The 19,627-nt window shown below is 35.9% G+C and overlaps 1 protein-coding gene across 3 annotated transcripts in view; it reads right to left on the bottom strand.

Annotated features, from left to right (window-relative positions):
- Positions 1-19,627, bottom strand: part of ADCY1 (adenylate cyclase 1) — a 149,771-nt gene that overhangs the window by 50,969 nt on the left and 79,175 nt on the right. For all 3 annotated transcript variants that reach the window (XM_054273247.1, XM_054273248.1, XM_054273249.1), the window contains exons 4-5: positions 17,776-17,887; positions 4,363-4,490 (exon numbers count right to left, since the gene is read on the bottom strand). In XM_054273247.1, coding sequence (XP_054129222.1) covers positions 4,363-4,490; positions 17,776-17,887 — 240 coding nt within the window. The remainder of the gene's footprint in view (positions 1-4,362; positions 4,491-17,775; positions 17,888-19,627) is intronic.

Here is a 19,627-nt window from a genome sequence, read left to right as displayed (position 1 = left end):
CCTTAGGTCTAAAAATATCAGCAGAAATTAATGTTTCCTGCTTAAAGGCATAGGTATAATTTTTGGTTCAATTACCTAGACTTCTGCAGAGTAATGCTCGGCTGCTGCAGAGCACTAGGACAGAGAGGCAGGGCTATTGAAGGGCTGCTGGCTTGCTCTGGCAAAGGTGCAAGCCGATGAAGCTTTTACCACTGGTAGACAGTTTCTTAAAAATGCAGCTGCTGGTTCTCTAAAAACTTGACATCAATTCACTCCTGCCAGTTCAAACATTTCCAGGCCCTGGACTTTTGGATGACCAGGGGAAAAGCTTCAAGAGTGTTGACATTAGGGAAGTTAATAGTTCTGTCTATTTCCTCAGACAAAAATCACACAGGAAATCTTGATATTTCCATTGGACTTATGCAAATGGGCTGCTATAGTTCCTCTCCCTTTCCTGGTGCTTTTGGTCAGCCAATGGCCAAACCCATTAAAAGGGGACAGTTCAAGCATCAACCTCTCAAGTGCAAAAATTTTCCCAGGTGCAAATTTGCCCAGCTTCCATCTGTGAGATTTTACATGATGACTGGTGGAGTCATTCACATTAGGTGGAATGATGCATTCAGGATAAAATCACCTATGTGTCACAGAAAATAGCTGATAAAACCCACTGGATTGCCCAGTTCTCAAGAAGTAAAAGTTCATGGACCTCAGTTTCCTTCAGACCTCTTCAAAGCCCACAAGCATTCAACCAGAAGGTCAGATGATACTTATTCTAAAGTAACCTTCCTCTCCTCACCACAGTATGTGTAGGTTGGACTAAAACAGTCAGCAGCAGTTGCTGTGATCCACAGATGTGCTCCTGCAGTGCCATGCTCCCTGCTACTACACACAGTCAGTGATGCAGCTAATGATGCAATTCCCACTGAGTCAGTACTAAAATGGCATCCTACTAACGTTTTAACAGAAGAAGCATCATGAAAATGTACTGTGCTTGTGACAACAGGAATGATTATGGATTCCATTAAAGTTTTGAAAAGTTTATGAATGTTAACATGAGTATTTTGATCCAGTCCAAAATATAGTATTTACATACTGCTCACTCAGAATCTCTCTTTATTTTCAGTTGGAAACATTACAGATTATCTCTTGCTCCACAACATTACTGAATGCAGGTAAATAGGTGTGTCATTTCACCACATTTCACCATCTCCAAAGAGGAGTTGCTGTACTGAGCCAAAGAATTGTTTAATACAATTTGTATCTACTGATGAAGTGCTGTCTAAGGAAAGACAAAACTAGGAAGAATGTGTAAAATTTCCCCCATAACACTTTCTTAAAACAGAACTCTAGACAGTTTTTGGAGAAAGGGAGGGAAGAGCTTTGTTAGCTGAGCATAACTTTTCTACGTGGCAGTTAGCTAACAAATACATCTATTTAGAAGGTAAAACATTGTAGTACATGAGAATGAAATTTCACATGTGGCAATCAATTTAAGCAAGGTGAAGAGAGACTTCGCCTAACACAATGTTCATAACCAAGGTGAAGACATTGGCCACATTAGAAAAACACATGACATATTAGAGGCGCTAATGAATATAATCATTTTAATTATATTACTAGCAAAAGCATGACAATCAAAATTCCTATGGTAGGAGCAACATTGGTGGTATTGAACACTTCACTCATTGCCGTGGCTGTTTAAGTGACTCTAAAATAGAACAAATACCTGACCTGTACTGAGGCACTGAAACAATGACTGCAGAAGTTCTTTTGGAATAAAATCAGAATATAACACTATCTGTTTTGTCAGTTTTTAAGAATAAAAAGTTTCTCCCATAATTATTTTGGTTATGTTCCCTTCAAGAAAACACTTTGCGGAAGGTGGATGAAATTGTGAAAATTATAATTATTTTATGATACTTTGAAAATTATGTTCTCAGATGAGAGAACATAATTTTCAGCACCATATTGAAGGATAACAGTTACGCAGAACATTAAGAGAATGAAATGTATCAGTTTATGTGAACACATTCAACTCAGTTCAATCACAGAACCAACAATCAGCTACGGAAGTTTCTATTCCTTGATTTTCCAGAAAAAGAACCCATCTCTTGTTAGTACATATCTCTGGAATGGACACTTTTGACAGATCCATCCCATGAATCACAGTCCAAGTGATTTTATTTATTTATTTATTCAGCCCAGACAACATGACAAACTTATCACTAGGGATGACAAATTCCAAGCATAAATTTATAATGCCAAGACCTGAATTTTATGATAAAGTGAATGGACTTTAAAAAGACTACCAGCTGGCATCCACCTCTGCATGAAAGGGGCATGTGACTTTCTATCTCACGGAGCTGATAAACAAAGCTTAATAATCATACCAATACAATATAAAATGCTTTCCAACTTCACTGTCAGAAGCTCCTGATTTCTCTTTTTCATTTACTAAACACATTTTAAAACTAATTAGTCTGGGGAATCTATCTTCTAACTTCAGTTTCTGGGAAGGAAAGAGACTAATTGTTCTTATGCACAAAGAATGCAGAATATATCCCTGCCATCAAACAACCTTAAGTAGATCTGGCATTATCTTGAAACCTTGCCTCTTGCCCATCTTGCTCTCCACCATGCTCTGACCACTAACTACACAAAGGACCTAAAATTTATGAATTCTTAAAAAAATTAGATCTGAAATGGCCAGTTATCTTCTACTATAACCTGTGGCTAAACATGCCTAGATAACATACTACAGCTCATCCACATAAAATTGCAAAGTTGCTGATGCTGATAGGGGCTCTGGAAATCACCTAGACCAACATACTTGCTCAGAGAACAGCCAGCTACAGAAGGATGTCCACAACTGTTGCCCAGCTGGGTTTAAATCTCTCCCAGGGCATAAATGCCACAACTTTTCAGTGGAATCTCTCGAGTATCTGACTACCTGCACAGTAAAAAAAAAAGCTTTTCTCTAATGAAATTTAATTTCTTACACTTCAGTTTGTGCCCATTTCCTCTCGTGCTGGTGCTGGATGTCACTGAGAAAAGTTTGGCTTTGTCCTCTTTAATCCTTCACTCTAAGTATTTGTCTGCATCCATAAGAACACCTCTGAGCCTTCTCTTCTGCACACTGAACAGCCCCAGTTCATTCTTTTCTAATTCAACTTTTCCAAGTTTGCATTATCATGTGAGTAGCCAATAAAATATACCCTAAAAAGGGAACATGTTCACTTCTAATAGTAAAACTGAAACATTCTAAAGAGAAAAGTTCCAACAGCTATACTAATACCTTATTTGTATACATGAAATACAGCACAACTAATGAATTAAAGATCAATGCTAGGTTTAAAAGAGAAGGACAGCATCATATATTGCTTTCCAGAACTTAAAAAACCCCAAACAAACCAAAAGGCTTTTGAAAAATGGGTACAAGTCCTGTACAACTAATTATGTTTCCAAAGATTAGGGCTTCCTTATAAATGGAGATACCATATACTGCTGAAAGAATACACCTATTTTTTTAGGATTTTATATTATCATAGACTATCAGAAATTATAAATAAAATATTAAAAAGTATTTTGTCAATTTTACAACGCTTACAAATGTGATGAACTTGCACTTAATAAGGGAGAAAATGAATTAATTTACCCAACTTTCATGCTCTGTATGTTTAGCAAATGAAAAGGAGAAGTGGGCAATACAGTAGTGAAGAAATTTTCCATCTTAATCCTTTCTCTCCTATGTAATGAAATAGACCTCCAGCTTCTGCTAAATACTCATTCACACTTCTCTCACATCCATATTTTTTGCCTTGGCAAAATAATGATCAATGTAGACCTCTCAAGCATAAACAAAAATCTGAGCAGCAAAGTAAATTTTGTGTTACATTTCTGAAAAGCAGAATAAATTAAAGGTTTAAACATTACATTAAAATTGAATAATCAACAGGCTATGATTCTGAGACTGCAAACACATATACAACAGGCATATATCAGGACTTGTTTTGACTGTACATACTGGTGTGCAAAATGAGCAGTGTTTACCACTGAAAAGCCACACATTTGAGTCCTTTCATTGTGACAATAGGGTATATTTTCTTATCTCTAATTATCTTTTTGCCACCTATTCAGTACACGTATGTGCCTCTACATACTCAATTTGCACACTTACTTCTTATAGTGATTAAATGGAGTGGAAACTTAATGTCTAGAGTGGCCATTCCTGAAATCAGGATCCTGTGGCCTGAGTGCAAGAGTGTGACTTGCCAGGTGAGTAGTGCTAACAGACATTGATGTCTTTCTAAGAGCACACTTCCTGAACATCACATAGTAGCTGTTGCAGCACTCCTGTCTGGGTTCACCATGCTTGATACTTACGTGATAGTGTCAATCATATCCAGTCCCATTTCAACACAGCAATGGGCATGATCTGTTTTGGGCTGGGTCAATCCTGATACACAGTAGTAACAGTCTCCTAGGATTTTTATTCTTCTGCAATGATTTTCCTTTCATAAAAACAGAATGGGAAAAGTTTTACTATTCATATAAATATTTCAATATTAACAGGGTAAAAATCTTCTCTAATACTATGCAATAATTCAGAGAATCTTTTTATGATCAAATGAGGTAATTTACAGTTAATGAAATCTCAGTTCCCAGTGCACAACAGTTGACATGCATTTGTTAATTTATTTATAAATAGACATATATATGCTGGACATCGGCCCTGCATTGTTCAGCACACATGGGTTAACACTGCTTAAAGATACAGTTCTGAGCAAATGTTATTGCCTTGCCCTTATGCTAGGTTGATATAAATTCAATATTTGCAATGAGACTTCATTTCTATATGAGCCCAAACCAAAGGACTGGGGCCAAAACACTGCTGGATATTGGGAAATGCTTGCATTCTGAGAAGCTTTTGTTTCAAATTCAGTTCAAATTCACCAGGAAAGATGATTTATTTATCTGTAAAGGTATACACATTTTTGCATTACCTATTCATAAACCACAGTTTGCAATACAGCATAATCAGTATGACAGACTTGCAGATGAGAAGATAGTCAGTTTGCATTACAATCAAATTTATCTTCTATTTGCATGAAGTTTAATTTCTACAGCCAAAGAACTCTGGTAAAAACTCTCCCATTAAAAAAAAACCCAAAATGATGGCATGTGATAATTGCTACATCCATCTGAGCAGAAAGTTAATTTCTAAACAGAGAGTGCATAACAAAAATGCCTTTAAAAGATCAGTATCTTTAACTAATAAACTATGAGAAGACATGGTGAGATGGTAATTATAACTTATTCTCTCATAGGTTCCTATACTTAAGTTTTCCAAATGTTAATACAAGAGTATGCCCAAAACCAAATGGAAATAAAAAAAAATAGACTATGGCAACTTTTACCCACTTAGAGTTTGGCACAGAAAAGTAAAAAACCCAATTAAATTAATCCAATTTACAAAGCTGGGATTATTCCAGTAAGCACCATGAAAAATTAACTGTTGTGAATATGATGGGAGTGGACCCACAAAAGTCTGATTCTTTTTCCCGCAGTGTGCAATATAGACTTCAGCAACACAGGAAGGGAAAAAAAAGAGAGGGCGGTGATAATGGAATTTAAAATTTCTGGAAAAAAAACCCCTAATCATAGAATCATATTCATTCAGCTCCTCATGCAGACATGTATTTTCACCCAGTCTCATGCCTACAAGAATTAAGCCTTCCTGAGCTGACCACATCATTACCCACATTCCAGCTCAGATGCAATGCTTATGCCTACAGTGATCCTTTACTCTCTGACATATCACCATGCATTTGGGGCTTGTTGCTACACACACTTCCTGCTGAAGGCTTTCCCATGTGTCTCCACTTGTAAATGGTACTCAGTATTGAACAAGTACTATAAATAGGAATTACCTCTGCTCATGCATGGAAGAAGACACAGTTTGGGAAAGCTGGTTTGTCTACTTCTTTTTATAAATTAAACTGCAAATTCAGATCTCAAATCAAAGAGGAAACCTGTCTTTTTGGGAATGCTTAAGCAGTAGGCTTTTCCAGTTGTCACTAGTTGATATTTGCTCTTCTGTACATCAGGATTTTAAATATTCCACTAATTATCATTGCTAATATATATTTTAATGAATACAAGCATAATTCTTTTAGAAGGACTATCACCAGGGCCCTAACAGTATTCCTGCAGCCTATAGCCAAAAATGCCTCAACAATTTTACTCAGACTTTTTTGAAATCCTTTGCTAAATGTAAAAAGTAAATAAGTAAAAAATTATTGATGTGCACAAAGTAATATGCAGATCTCAAAATCTTCGTTGATACAGAACAGTCCTTTTAATTCGAGATCTTTGGACATGAATCATACATTTTGTATTGGAAACCACAAAGTTTTTAACTAGATGCCATTAGACTATACTCCCAAGAAAAGCCTTCCCCCATCACTCCTCAATTTTGGGCAGATCTTGAAGCACTAGAGCATACTCAGTAGTTCAAGCTGAAGCCTGCTTTCCTAAATAAATTCAGTTTTGGCCCATACTTCAAAATCTTTTATAAGGCCCTTTTCATCTTTCAATTTGGTATGTATGATTTGTGACCAGGCAATGGCTTTATGACCTTTAGGAAAGCTATTCAGAAAAGCCATTTCAGTAATCTGAGGTGAACAACACATAAATGTTAATCAATCAATCTCTCCTATTAGTGTCTACTTCACAAATGGCTCATTTCTAATGACTTGATAACAGCCTGGTAGACAATTAAAGAAATAAAATTTAAGAACCAAACAAAAAAAACCCCAGAGTTTACTCCATTACCACTTTTCTGAGTCAATTTCTTATTTGTGCAGGAGAAAGACAAAAGAAGTAAATAAGTGCAACAGTATTTTCTGGAGAGATATTTATCTAGATGGAAGACATATGGCTAAATCACCTGCTGGTTTTGAATCACTAGCCTGTTTGTTCCTTATCAGATACTATTCTCACTGTCCTGCTTTATTAATTAATATACAGTAATCTCTAGAAAAACTGTTCTTTCCTTTTTCTTGACATGTGAGGCACACTTCCAGGAGAGAGCCACAGTGCAGCTCTGAAAAAGCCATCTTTTTAAGGACTGATATGCAAATTGATAAAAAACCCCCATCACTGTCTTTGTTATATTCCCTCAGCAACTTCAAAAAAATCCTTTTCTTGTCAATACTTTTCACATTTGTGATGCTGATGAATTCATGTGTGATAGTTACTAATTCCAGCCACAACTGACACAAGCAATGTCTGTTTAGAAACCACAGGTAATTTGGTTTTATGGACATGATAAAAAGTAGTAGAGATTGCCAGCACTGCATTAGGCAGGCAGCTTGCCCACCTGTGGTGCCTCAGGCACGACTGTCAGTCACAGGGTCAGGCAGTGTGCAGTGGAAGCCAAATGCAGAAAGCAGAGGACTTTGAAGTTACTGAGAGCTTTCTTCACACTTTCAGGAAAGCACTTCATAAAGCAGATTGTTCTATCTATCTGTTATGTAAGACCAGAGAGAGAGGAGGGAGCTACTTTGTTGCAAACAACTCTGAGGTTCTGTTGTTGCTGTAGTTCTTTATTTAATACATTTTGCCTAAAGAATGAAGTCTGTCAACTCAGACTGAAAAACTGAAAATTCAGAACATTGCCTTCACATTCTTCTACCATACATGACAAATCCTCGATATACCCTGGATAAGAATATTTTTTAATAAAAAAGGGAAAAGATTTTACAGTTTTTAAAAAAAAGGTTATACATAAATACATATACACTTATATATGTTGTCTCAAAGAAATGATAAAGAAGGTGTTAGACTTCTCTCAGCAAAACACATAAGAATGACAGTCAGATGTTCTCTAGAACAAAGAGATTGTATTGAATAAGTGCAAAGTCTTTTAAAGGAGGATCTTTCTCACGTGTCAGATTGCAACAATCCTTATTAACACTGCTGGAACTTTGTTTTTATTAATAGACTATCTGAGTAAGTAATTCTTATGTGAGTAGATTCAAAATCAGGATCAATTTTTGTTGCTTGTAACTCTGTCTGGTAGGAGAAGAGTTTCTTTAAAGCTTTCATTTATTTTGGAGATGGCAGACGCTAATCCTGGAATGAATCCCTGGTCTTCCTTCTGTCATTGCAACAATCTATGTATTTGTACATAGTCAAGTGTCATTGTGGCATGTGGTATCTCTAAGAGTGAGCGAAAGAGGAAAGTCAGATGGACTACAGTTTTAAAACACAAGATTTTAAAAGGGTAAACATTGAACTCTGTCTTGTAACTCCATTGACTGCAGTGGAATTGTGCCAAGGCTGAGTCTGATCCTGTGTAACTTAATTGCAATATATTTAATGCTTATTATATTCATCCATTTTTTTGTCTGCAAGTCTGAAAGCAATCTGATCTGCAAGTATGCTTTTCAGACTTTTATTATCCTAACCTCCTGGAATCACAATCTATGAGCAGGCGTGACTTTAATTATCCATAAATTAGAAAGACATTTTTTTGTCATTCTTAATAAAAACTGCACCATCTAAGGTTCAAAAAGTTTCTTTACCATATCCAGCCAATGTGGATATGCTCATGCTTCGCAGAGTAAGAGAAAGGGTTAATAAGGCCTAAAAAGAGATGCATAAATAGTGTTTCCTATTTCCCCAACTCAGACCAGACTTGCAATTCCTCACAATGCTATGGACTTCAGAAATAGAAATATTTTGTTTTGCTTAGCCTACATAAATGGGAACAGGAGTTTGATCGCTACTTACAACGCTTAGTGATTGTAAAATTAGTTTGTCTTAAAGAAAAAAAAAGGAAATAGGAAACCAAAGCCATGTTCATATTCACCATTTAAATGAGGAAAAAGGGAGGAGATTTATTAGGCCTGGACTTACACATGGCTTTATGGCTTCAGGGAAGGCTTTGACATCCTCACTCTATGTCAGACTTCAGCTATGGTGAGATCTCTGGATATTGATTTAGCATAGCTGCAAATTAGTACAGGACCAGCCCTACATGCAGCAGAAAAGTGGAATGAGATGTATGCACTGGCAGCACAGGAAACACTTCTGGAGCTCAAAACCCCAGCATGCCTCTGTGGGGGGAAAAACATTGTCCTACTCCCTCAAAAAAAATTTGCTTATTTTGCACTATTTTCTTCACATATTGAAGAGAATCACGAGAGGGGGAAACTATTAAATGCAAATTTCTGATGGCTCAGTTTTCACTGTACTAGAAAACTCAGGGCAAAACGGTGAACTATGACGGCTGAAGAAGGAACACAGATTAGTCTTTTAGCTCTGATGTCAAGTGCCATAGAGAGGCATGGTCACCTTCCCTTACAGAAGTTCAATGAGACAAAGGAATATCAGTGACCCTCAGGAAAGGAGCCTTCATGGAAGTATTTGTGGGGCTTTTTCCCTTTGTATTTGTCTTCTCTATTTCTTTCTTCTTGGATTATCAGTCACTTTCATTCAGAAAGAGCTGTTCCAACAGCTTCCTTTGTTGGAGGAATCCTCTGAATTGTCTTTATCAGGTAGGCACAGGGGATCAAATTTTCAATCCATATTAATCAACACAGCATTATGTGTTTCAGGGGAACTACATGCATTTATACAAGCTGTCCCTCTTATCCTCAGAGACCCAAGACATAACTCAATAATCCAGGCTAACTGCATGACAGTAACAGAACTTTCTTAGTTACTACTGTATAAAATGACTACTAGGGGAAAATACTCAAAGCATATCTAAAACTCCCTGAAGACAAAAAAGAATGATGAAAAATGCATTCCTTATTTATCTGTCTTCACAAACCTAGAATTTCATTCTGCTTCCAAAGAGGTCTTGAGAGAGGACAAAATAAGATTTACCACTGTTACCGCTGCATCTTATTTGCAATGTTATAGCATGTGCAGCATATTTAATATTTATAGCACTTTCTGCCAAAATGCTATTAATCTCACTAGAAAATTGGATTAGAAAGCTCTGAATCACTCTAGAAATTATCATTTATTACAGATGTGTGTGCAAAAGACTTGTAGAAAGGATTGTACCTTCTGCTACATCCTCTGAATATGAAATTATGTCTGTATTCAATTCCATTACAGTTGTTTATTAGGTTGGAACAAAAATCATAAAATCCTATATGTTAGCTATCATACAGTACAGATGTATGCATCCATCAATACATACATGAAGATGTGCATGTATGATATGCAGATGCACAGTTCTGCAAGTTTACCTATATCATCTTGCACACATACACAGCATACGGAATAAAGGAAAATTTTAATATTCATTCTCAGCAGTACTAACCAAAGTGGCTCAGCCAGATACCAGTTTTGAGCTCCCCCCTTCCAAAAGATTTGAATAGAGACTGGTAGAAGATATCTGGGTGTTGATAACTATTTCTGGCATTACTACTCCACTCCTTCCTTTAAGCAGAGATATGAAGACTGTCTTACTGCTCCAAGTGCCTTTGGGACAACACAGTACAGTGTTTGGCTGTTATGGAAATTGTGAAGAACAAATCCCCCTCTTTCAATGTCTCAAAAGAAATGGCATTGAATCGGATGGTGTTAGTTGGAAGGCTATATAATGTAACAAAGCAATGCTGTACCAAGTTATTAAGTTCAGTGCATGATGACAGGAAGAGATTCTTCGTAAGTAATCACTTTACAGTTTTTGTCATTTGCACTTTCTTAATGTATTTCATTCTCTTCTAAAGTGAAACATAAAAAAATATTTCTATTTTTTTCCCACAGCTGTAACAGTTTTGTGTATCAAAGAGCTTTAGGAAAAACAAAACCTAAAGCATTCCATGGAAATTACAACCGAGTGAATGTCTTCTAGACTGTAGCAGTATTCTCAAAAGACGAAGCTAGGTGCAGAAAAAGAGGAAAACATGGTTTTAGATTGACATGAAAAACTCTTTAGAACTCTACCTCAATACCCCTTTGAAACTTTTAGTTTAAACCCTTTTGCCCCTTTGTCCTATAGACCTTGATATATTCCTCTCTGACTTTGCATTAAGATCTCCTGGAAGCCTTCTACTCCAGGCAGTGCTCCCAGTCTTTCTTCACAGGAGAGATGTTCCAGCCCTCTGATCATTTTTGTTACTGTCTTCTGGACCCACTCTAAGAGATCCTGGTCTCTCTTGTGCTGAGAGACCTGAGCTGGATGCAGTTTACTCATCTGCAGTTACCATCTGCAACTTTCATTAATTACAGACAATTTCAATTATAATATTTTTTTTTGTCAGTAAAACAAAAGAGATCTAGCAGCATGGTTTTCTGAGTAGCATCCAAATATATTTTAATAATTGTATTGAATGTGGTCCACAATATGAGAGATTATTGAAGCCATCTTCTCACATAAACTTCATAGTCAAATCCTAAGTGTTGTGAAGTGACAAGGACATTACCACCAGCTCTATTATGTTGTAGTGTGCCAATAGTGATAATATACTTATGAAAGTTGTCTAGCATATTAGAAAATTCCATTGAACACTGCAAATTACTACATACATATTTTACCATTTTTCCCTCAGGTTTTGAAGTGTATGTTTAAAAACTGAAACAACTATTTTAATAACCTTTTAATTTAATAAATCCTGCAAATAGTAGCTTTGAAACCAACATTAGTTCTTTTACATCTGCTAGTCCCAACATGAAAAGCCTTGAGAATGAGCTAACTACAATACTCCATAGAGTTCGATTTACCAGAGTAATGGAGACACACTTATTGCAATAAGGGTTAGTATAGACTTCAAGAGTTTCTACAGTGGCAGAAAATATGAAAACCCATGCAGTATAGGAAGTATAGGAAGTGCCACAGAAAATTACTTGATAGGCTCTGACTGGGGAAAGCTGGCCATCCCCAGGTGAGCATTTGTAAGCTTTTAATTTAGTATTGTGTTTGTGAAGTCATTAAAAATTATCTTCCATCATGGGTGCCACATTATGCATGAACAAATGTAGAATCATTCAGGACAGCTATAAAAAGGATGACATTAGTTTCAAATGTTTTCCCTCAATTTTATTGGCAATTATGTATGCTGACCTAAAATGACCTAAATTTTGTTTACATTTTCATTCTTACAATAAATTCTTTCCTTACTTCACATGGAGTATAATTTTACAAAACTAGAATATTAAAATGTTTTTAGTTCTGGAGAGTGAAATCATGTATATTAATTTACTTGGAAATGAAAAGGGATTTTAGCAAGAATATTTTATACAATAATGACTAACACACATGCTTGTCTCCTTCCTAGGTTTTATTAAATATCCTTTCAGATTCTGTCTATTGATGAAGGTATATTCCAGGAGAAACAAGCCTAAACCAAATATGCTGAAAAATTAAGCTCTAAATTTTAGAAAATGGTTGCTTTACCAGACTCTAGAAATACTTTTCTCTATGCTAACTGCATTACAGGTCAAAACAATAAGTGGCCTACACTTCAAGCACCTGAGGCTGATTGAAACAATCCAATACAGTCCTATACAAAGATGGAAATTTCAGATTTGCAGTATACAAACTCAGGAACAATTTGATAATTTACTATAAGCATATAAATTATGAAAAGAATTGTGACAAAGAATTAGCATACCAAGTACAATATCCTCTTATCTAAAATAAATTCTAAAATAGGCAAAACCTACTCTCTGGGGTACTTGCCTATTTGTATGTTCCCACTGTATTTAAAGTGTATAATGTTAATTTTTTCCCTTGAAAATTGTTCCTAGACACTTACTTCAGCTTCAGTCATGCACACATCATTATTCCCTGATCCTGTAGAGTTACAGGCATATTGTTTGAGAACACTTTCCTTTAAGAAAGTTTACTTCCTTAGGTCTCTCCAGGAGACATCTCCAGATGGCTGTCCAGAACTAGGTTTAAACTTATGTGGTGATCTGTCTCAGTGGGATCCTGTGTCTGTGCTGACTTTCAAGGGAAACAGAGGAGACAAGTCTCCTTAGAATCGGCATTTATAAATACCCTGCCGCCTGGTGCCCAGAAATTTCCATAAAGAAGGGTTACATGCTGTAAGTTTATACTTATGTTTTTCAGCACTAATTTTACAATCTTAAACAGTCCAGAAAACTTAGTTTATTTTTTATTTTAAAAATACATCATAATTATCTTAATATAAACTAAAAGCATTCTACAGATGCAATATAAATGATTTTTTAGAGTGATTACTTCTAGGAAAATCTAGTTGAATGCTCAGCAAAGAACTAACTGTTCTTGACACAGTTAAAAAACACACAAGCTGATTACAAATATTATCTACTGTTTCTTTGCCTAAGGCTCAGAAACAATGTTTTTCAGTTCAGTATCTTTGAGCTTGAACTGGTAGCAAGAGACACTTCAGTAATGTTGAAATATGCAAAGTAAAAATTGTTAAATGCTAAGGAGACAATCAGGGAAGGATACTAAATTAAAATGGAAAGAAATAAAAATAGATTCAGCCTGAGAAAGCCTGGACGTATACACAAATGTAAATGGAAAGAATAAGGAAGTAGTATCAGTCTACCTATTAGATGAGAATACCAAAAGTAGCATGAAGAAATAAGAACTTTCATTCAGAATATTAAAACTCTCTTCTAGTGATATCCTTTGAAAAGCACCTAAAATTCCTTTATCCTTGTCAGCTTGTAAATGAAAAGTCTTAGAATTCCCAAGATCCAGAAAGAGGGATGCTGAAAGGGAAATATTTGAATCTCTAAAGAAAAATAATTAATTCTCCATGTAGATTAGATGCAGAAAGCATGTGAAAAAAATATATCAAAGAAAAAAGTAGTTAAAGAAAATAGAAACTTCTCTAAAAATCAAACCTTTTTCATTAAAATTCAGGATGCTGTAGAATTGCCTCCTCTTTTATATTAAGATGACATATTACAAGTAAAATATTTGGGACATGTCTAAACTACATCAAAACATAATAGAACTTTGACCATGACAGCATAATGCAAGTGATTATGTGTCATTAAAATTTGTCACTCTTATAAGTAAACTGAAGAATGACAAACTGAAAACTAGCCATAGTATCAAAGGCTGATTGCACGACATCTGAAGACCTCTTTGAAAGATCAGTTACTTGAAGCATTTTTTAATAATATGTAATGCAGGATGACCATCAGCAGATCCAAATCTGGGACTGCACAAAGCTACTCTTGTTTAATGGGAGGAAACCAAAAAACCTTCAGAGTAACAAACAGAACTAAGTAAACTAAGCCTGAGCAGCAGATAAAATCCAAAAAAAATCAATCCTTTCAAGTTGAACTATTCATGGGCCTTATGAGAAACTTCACCAACTCTATGTTCAGGAAGATGCCTTGTTACTGTTATGTCCCAAGGGAATCCATGCAGGGACAAGCTTACCCAAAATGCTTGTATCAGAATGCCTAACGACAGTCACATTACAAAACTTCATTAACCAGAAATACAAATGAACCCTGAGGCATTCGTAACAGTACCTTCCCATGTGGATTCTCTGATGTCGGTCTCGGATGAAGTCACACTCCTGCAAGGATACTAATATAATGACACTCATTTTTGGTTATATTTTTTGAGACTCACATTCCTTCAAAGTGATTGAAGTTGGCATTAGGACTCAAAAGTTACTGAGGAGACCACAAATCCTACATGAAATATGATTACCTAAGACTGCTTCTTTAAGAAACCAAACAGTGCTATTGTGAAAAAGAAAACAAAAAACCATGCCATCATTTTCAGGGAGCATCTGGACAATACTCTTTATCATATGGTTTAGTTTTAGGTAGTACTCTGAGGAGCAGAACTTTTGATTTGATGATCTCTATGGATCCCTGCCAACTCAAGATATTTTATGATTTTAAGTAATGTATTCAGATAATCTCTTCCCTAGCACTCAAAGACTCAGTGATTTGCAAGGTAAAATAATGCGTGAAAGATAAGTATTTAAAAAAACTTTCTCTAGAGGTGAATAGATATGAAAGGACATGATAAAAGTTCAAATGAATTCTAGGAGGAGGTAGTAAGATCAGGATATTTCCCCCTCTCCATTAACAGAATGCTAAAGAACATTTTCAAAGGAATTGAATGGCTTTATATTGAAACCTAAGGTTTGCTTTTAGAACTCCCTATCATAAGTTGTAACTATATCTGAAGATATTGTGATTAAAAAAAAAAAAAGGTAGCATTTCAAAGAGAGCAAAACTATGTGCCTTACAAAAAAGCCCAAAAACCCCCAAAAACTACACGCCAAAAAACATCCAAAGAGCTAGCACATGGAAGGAGAGAAATAACTAATATAAAAAGCATAAACCAGCTTCCAAATGCAAGAAAGACAAATTTTAGCAGAATTATACTGTCAAAAAGCAAAGACTATTTCTACAATGTGTCCATGTGTCAAAATGTCAAGATTCATCTAGAGGCTCCCAGCAAATATATGCTGTCTTACTACACTTTCCACAGTGGTAAGGGGGATTCTTTTAAAATTCTTTATATTTTTAAGAAAGACAAATTTTTTCAAGAAAGATAGTCATAAACTGCACCTCACCTTCCAGGTGGCATTGCTTCCCAAGGAACAGCAGCACACGAACAGCAGCACACAACAGGCACACTCACAGATTGCATTTTAGTAATCACAGGGACCCTACCTATCACTATTTCTTTAAAGTCTCTGCAATTTCCTCCTTAATCATTCTGAATACACAAGCACAGCAGTTTTAAAATCAGCCCAGTGCTCTCTTTTGACCTAATAATGAATACCTAGAAGCTGCTTTAACCAAGAGAATTCTTCTGAAAACCTGTATTTCTCAGCACATTTCTCTGACTGCACAAGACACAACTACAAGTCTCCCTTAATCACATCACAAGGTGATAAGGAAAGCTTGTATGTCTGTTCTTAACCACACCTCAGTGAAGAACAGTCTAAACTAGAAGTACTCCTAAGTAGCAAATCTTCCTCACATACATGAAAGAAACGGTGAGAATTTTTTTCCTGTAGATTTGAAAATGAATCCTTGCAGGCTGAACAGAAAAACTAAGGTTTTTTGCTCTTCTGCAATCTCCAAACTGCTTCTTCCATGACCAACAACCGACCTTGCACCAAAGGCTGGCATCTGCCTGGCATCTTCACTGGCAGCACACGGCCATGGCTAAGGAGCAACCATGGTAAGGCATTTCCCTGGCTTCAGGACCATGACACATCTTAGGCTTATGTATTTCTGTGTGCACACATGTGATCTTGTGTTATATTACAGTACTTCCCTTTTGTTACATGGCTCCATATTTCATGGCTATAAAGACTCCACACATGACAGCATGGAAAGTTTTAAATGAGCTTATTAGATGTTTGGTTGACATATAATTAAAATGCAATCAAAGTAAGAAGGATATTTGAACTTAAACCATCTAAACTCTTGCAAATGACTATCTGAATGGAAGTTCATTTTTATTTCTAAGGCAATATCTATGAAGTACTCTGGGCTGAGGACCTGTGCTCTCTATGACATACTGCCAGTAGTTGCAGTAATGAATAGGTTACAAAAATTCATGTCTAAACCCCCTAGAATTCCATTGCATCTCTACTAAGCATCTAAGCTAATCTTCTGCTTTTCTTGGAAAAAAGGGAACACACAAGTTTTTTTCTATTATGACTTGAACATCTAGTGCAAATCAGAACATAGCCCTCCATCAAAGGATAACCCACTTAACTAAGAATAAGACCCTTAGCTAAGGGTCTTTCTCAACCCTAGGACCTTGTGGAGCAGAAGGTTTCTTTCTCCTTGGGTTTCTTGAGAGCTGTTTATAAAGAGGGAGATTTAGATGCAAAATGTCCACATGCTTTAGATCTCTCAAGTGAAAGACTAAATCAAGGAAAAGTGAGTTTGGACTGAAAAAATGTGGATGCTATTTATGTCGAGGACCTAAACAAATATTATTTTAAGCTGCTGCATGGAGTCTGAAGACAAAACAGCTACACAGTAGAGGAGTATAATTTATGTGGAAGAGTAACTTCTCAGCAATGAAGGTTTTAAGGACAACTGGCGAATAAGATACATTTGACGAAGTTCTGATTTGTTCAGGGGAAGACATATTTTCAACATCTTGTTAAACATATTTGAAACAAGATGTGTGACTTTTTCTGGCACAGCAATTTCTCTCATTTCCCATCCAATGGTTCTTATCAAATCAGGTTGCTTGGAGTTATAGGCAAGGAACATTTCTCTCATTTTCTCTTCCTTGAGGAATGAATCTAGCACAATATAAGGGCAACAACAAAAACATAGGCATCAATTTATTATATCTATCCTATTTGGCCTACAATAACCTCTCTGAAAAGCTGCCATAATTTCTGTTTTAAGGAGTGCTCTCTGTGAAGAATGAATTTTACTCTCCAGCTTCCTATTATCACAGAAAGTTTTATGCCATACTGTCAATATTCATACTTTCCAGTGTTCTGATTTTTTTGGATGAAGAATAAAATTGTAAATATTGAAAAAAATTTCTCTGTTTTGTATAAACAAAACCAATGAAGAACACTGACGGACTGCATGAACAGGAAAGAAAAGTATATTTAAAAATAGCACTTACATTTCTTTCCTAAACCATTAAAAGAGATTGTTTTTTCTCTAGAATATTAAAAAAAGATTGAAGCTTTAGAAATTCATGACATGTGGGGCCAAATCAGTCTATTACCGATTTCTAACACGTATAACTCATGAATCATTTTTCAGAAGGAAATGTAAATTAAATTGAAATAACAGGGTGGTACTTACTGTAGCTAATTCATCAAATTTTCCAAAAAGTTCATTCAGCAGCTTCACCAGCTCTTGGGCAGTACACTGTGATGCCAAACTAGTGAACCCCACAATGTCTGCAAATAAAATACTGTAAAGAAGTAAAGAGACATGGACAAATCAGTAGAGATCTTCACATTCTTGTTACTCTCTTTCACAGCACAAATGTAACCCACAGTACAAACTCCTGAAATATTATCAACTAGTTGTAAAAAAAATGGAAAACATTCAGAAAAATAGGCATTAGTCGGTGCTGTCAACTGTTTTAGAGAACTCTCAGACACTTTCAATTGCTCCATACCTACCTGGCAGATGAGGCAAAGCGTTTCATTCATAGAGTGCCCAATGAATAGTCTAGGAAGATGATGAACAATTTATTCTCTTTACAGCTAGGATCTCCTCAGCTAAATTGGTTTCAGAGACAGATTTACACTGCTAGAGTTCCATAGCCAAACAGATAAACTTTGCATGAGGTTTACTATGTACTGAAAGACAGGGGTTAATAACTTCAGTGCAGTAGCTCTGTGATGTGGCCCTGTGGTCTGTGATGATGCAGTAACTTCCTGTGAGGAGCTAGAATCCATTCTCTTCACTGTACTGCCTGGCTCAGGTAAGTGTCCGGCTTTATCCAGTATTAGCAAGGTTTTAATGCCCAACAGTTTAATCTGCTTTAACAATCCCTGCTAGTCAGTGTTCATCAAGTGAGATAATTAAAATAAGTGCAGGTACCATTGTGACTGAGAGAATAAATCACAAAATGTGTAAATCACAAAACTCAAGAGAATATGGTGCTGTGATCCTTTCAAATCTTTAGATTCCTTGCATTGGTAGAAACACAGGATCAGCTGCAGGAGCACACTGCATTTATCTCCAACATCCAGACTAGAAATGTCAAGTAATTTATGAAAGCACTAATAAAACACCTCATGATTTTTAGCCTAGGTATAATTGAGGTAGTGTAAAACTGAGTTTGCTAACTGTATGTTGAATTAAACATTATGTATTCCCATTCACCTCAGCAAAGCTTCAGTCTTAAGATAAAAAAGAAATACTAGAAAAGCAGGCCTAATAAGTCTACAGTTTTCCATTCTTCATAAGCAAGTCTCAACACTCCAAAAATGGCAAATACAACTCCTGACTCCCACCCTACTTCTGTAGTTTAATTTAAACCAGTGGTTTAAATCCCTTGTCCACCACAGCAGGTAAGTAGAATACCCCAGCACAAAACCAACTCATCCAAAGTGCAATGACTTTGGTCTACAAACAAAACCTTTATGTTATCATTTTAATCCTTGGGGAAGTGTCTTCACTCAGTACTCCTTGGAGAATGCCTTATGAGAACATTGCTCAAGATGGCCCTGGTTCAAGGAAAAGATAGTTGTTCCATTCCCATGCTGTTTAAACATAACAAAAAGGCCAGTTACAATAAAAAAGACAGCATTTATTTATGGTTCCTGTCTCTGCTATCATAAAAGTGAACCAGTCAAGTGATGGGTAAAATAGAATACATTAAGAGAGTTCAGTAACACTTGCATATTTTCCTTGAAAGATCTACTTAGTCTATTAATTCTTTATTGACGTCCTTGTTGTTTGACAGCCCCAGGTCTTTCTGGAAATTCAGAGTTACCTAAATTCCTTGAAGATTTTCAAAAGCACTCAAATGTGCATCAGTCTTTCATACATTTTGCTTTATGGTTGTTTTTCTTTATGGCCTAAATTCACATCAGAACTTATAAAGTTTAAAAAGGCACAGAGGAAAAAACAAAAACTAAAATTGTTGCACTACAGTACATCGTGTAGTTTCCTGGTTTTAATTCAATACTATCAGTAT

The sequence above is a fragment of the Melozone crissalis genome, unplaced genomic scaffold (assembly GCF_028551555.1).
Source record: "Melozone crissalis strain CALT ecotype California unplaced genomic scaffold, PUWL_Pcris_2 ptg000016l_1, whole genome shotgun sequence".
NCBI classification, from domain to species: domain Eukaryota; kingdom Metazoa; phylum Chordata; class Aves; order Passeriformes; family Passerellidae; genus Melozone; species Melozone crissalis.
This window is presented reverse-complemented; position numbering and strand designations above follow the sequence as displayed.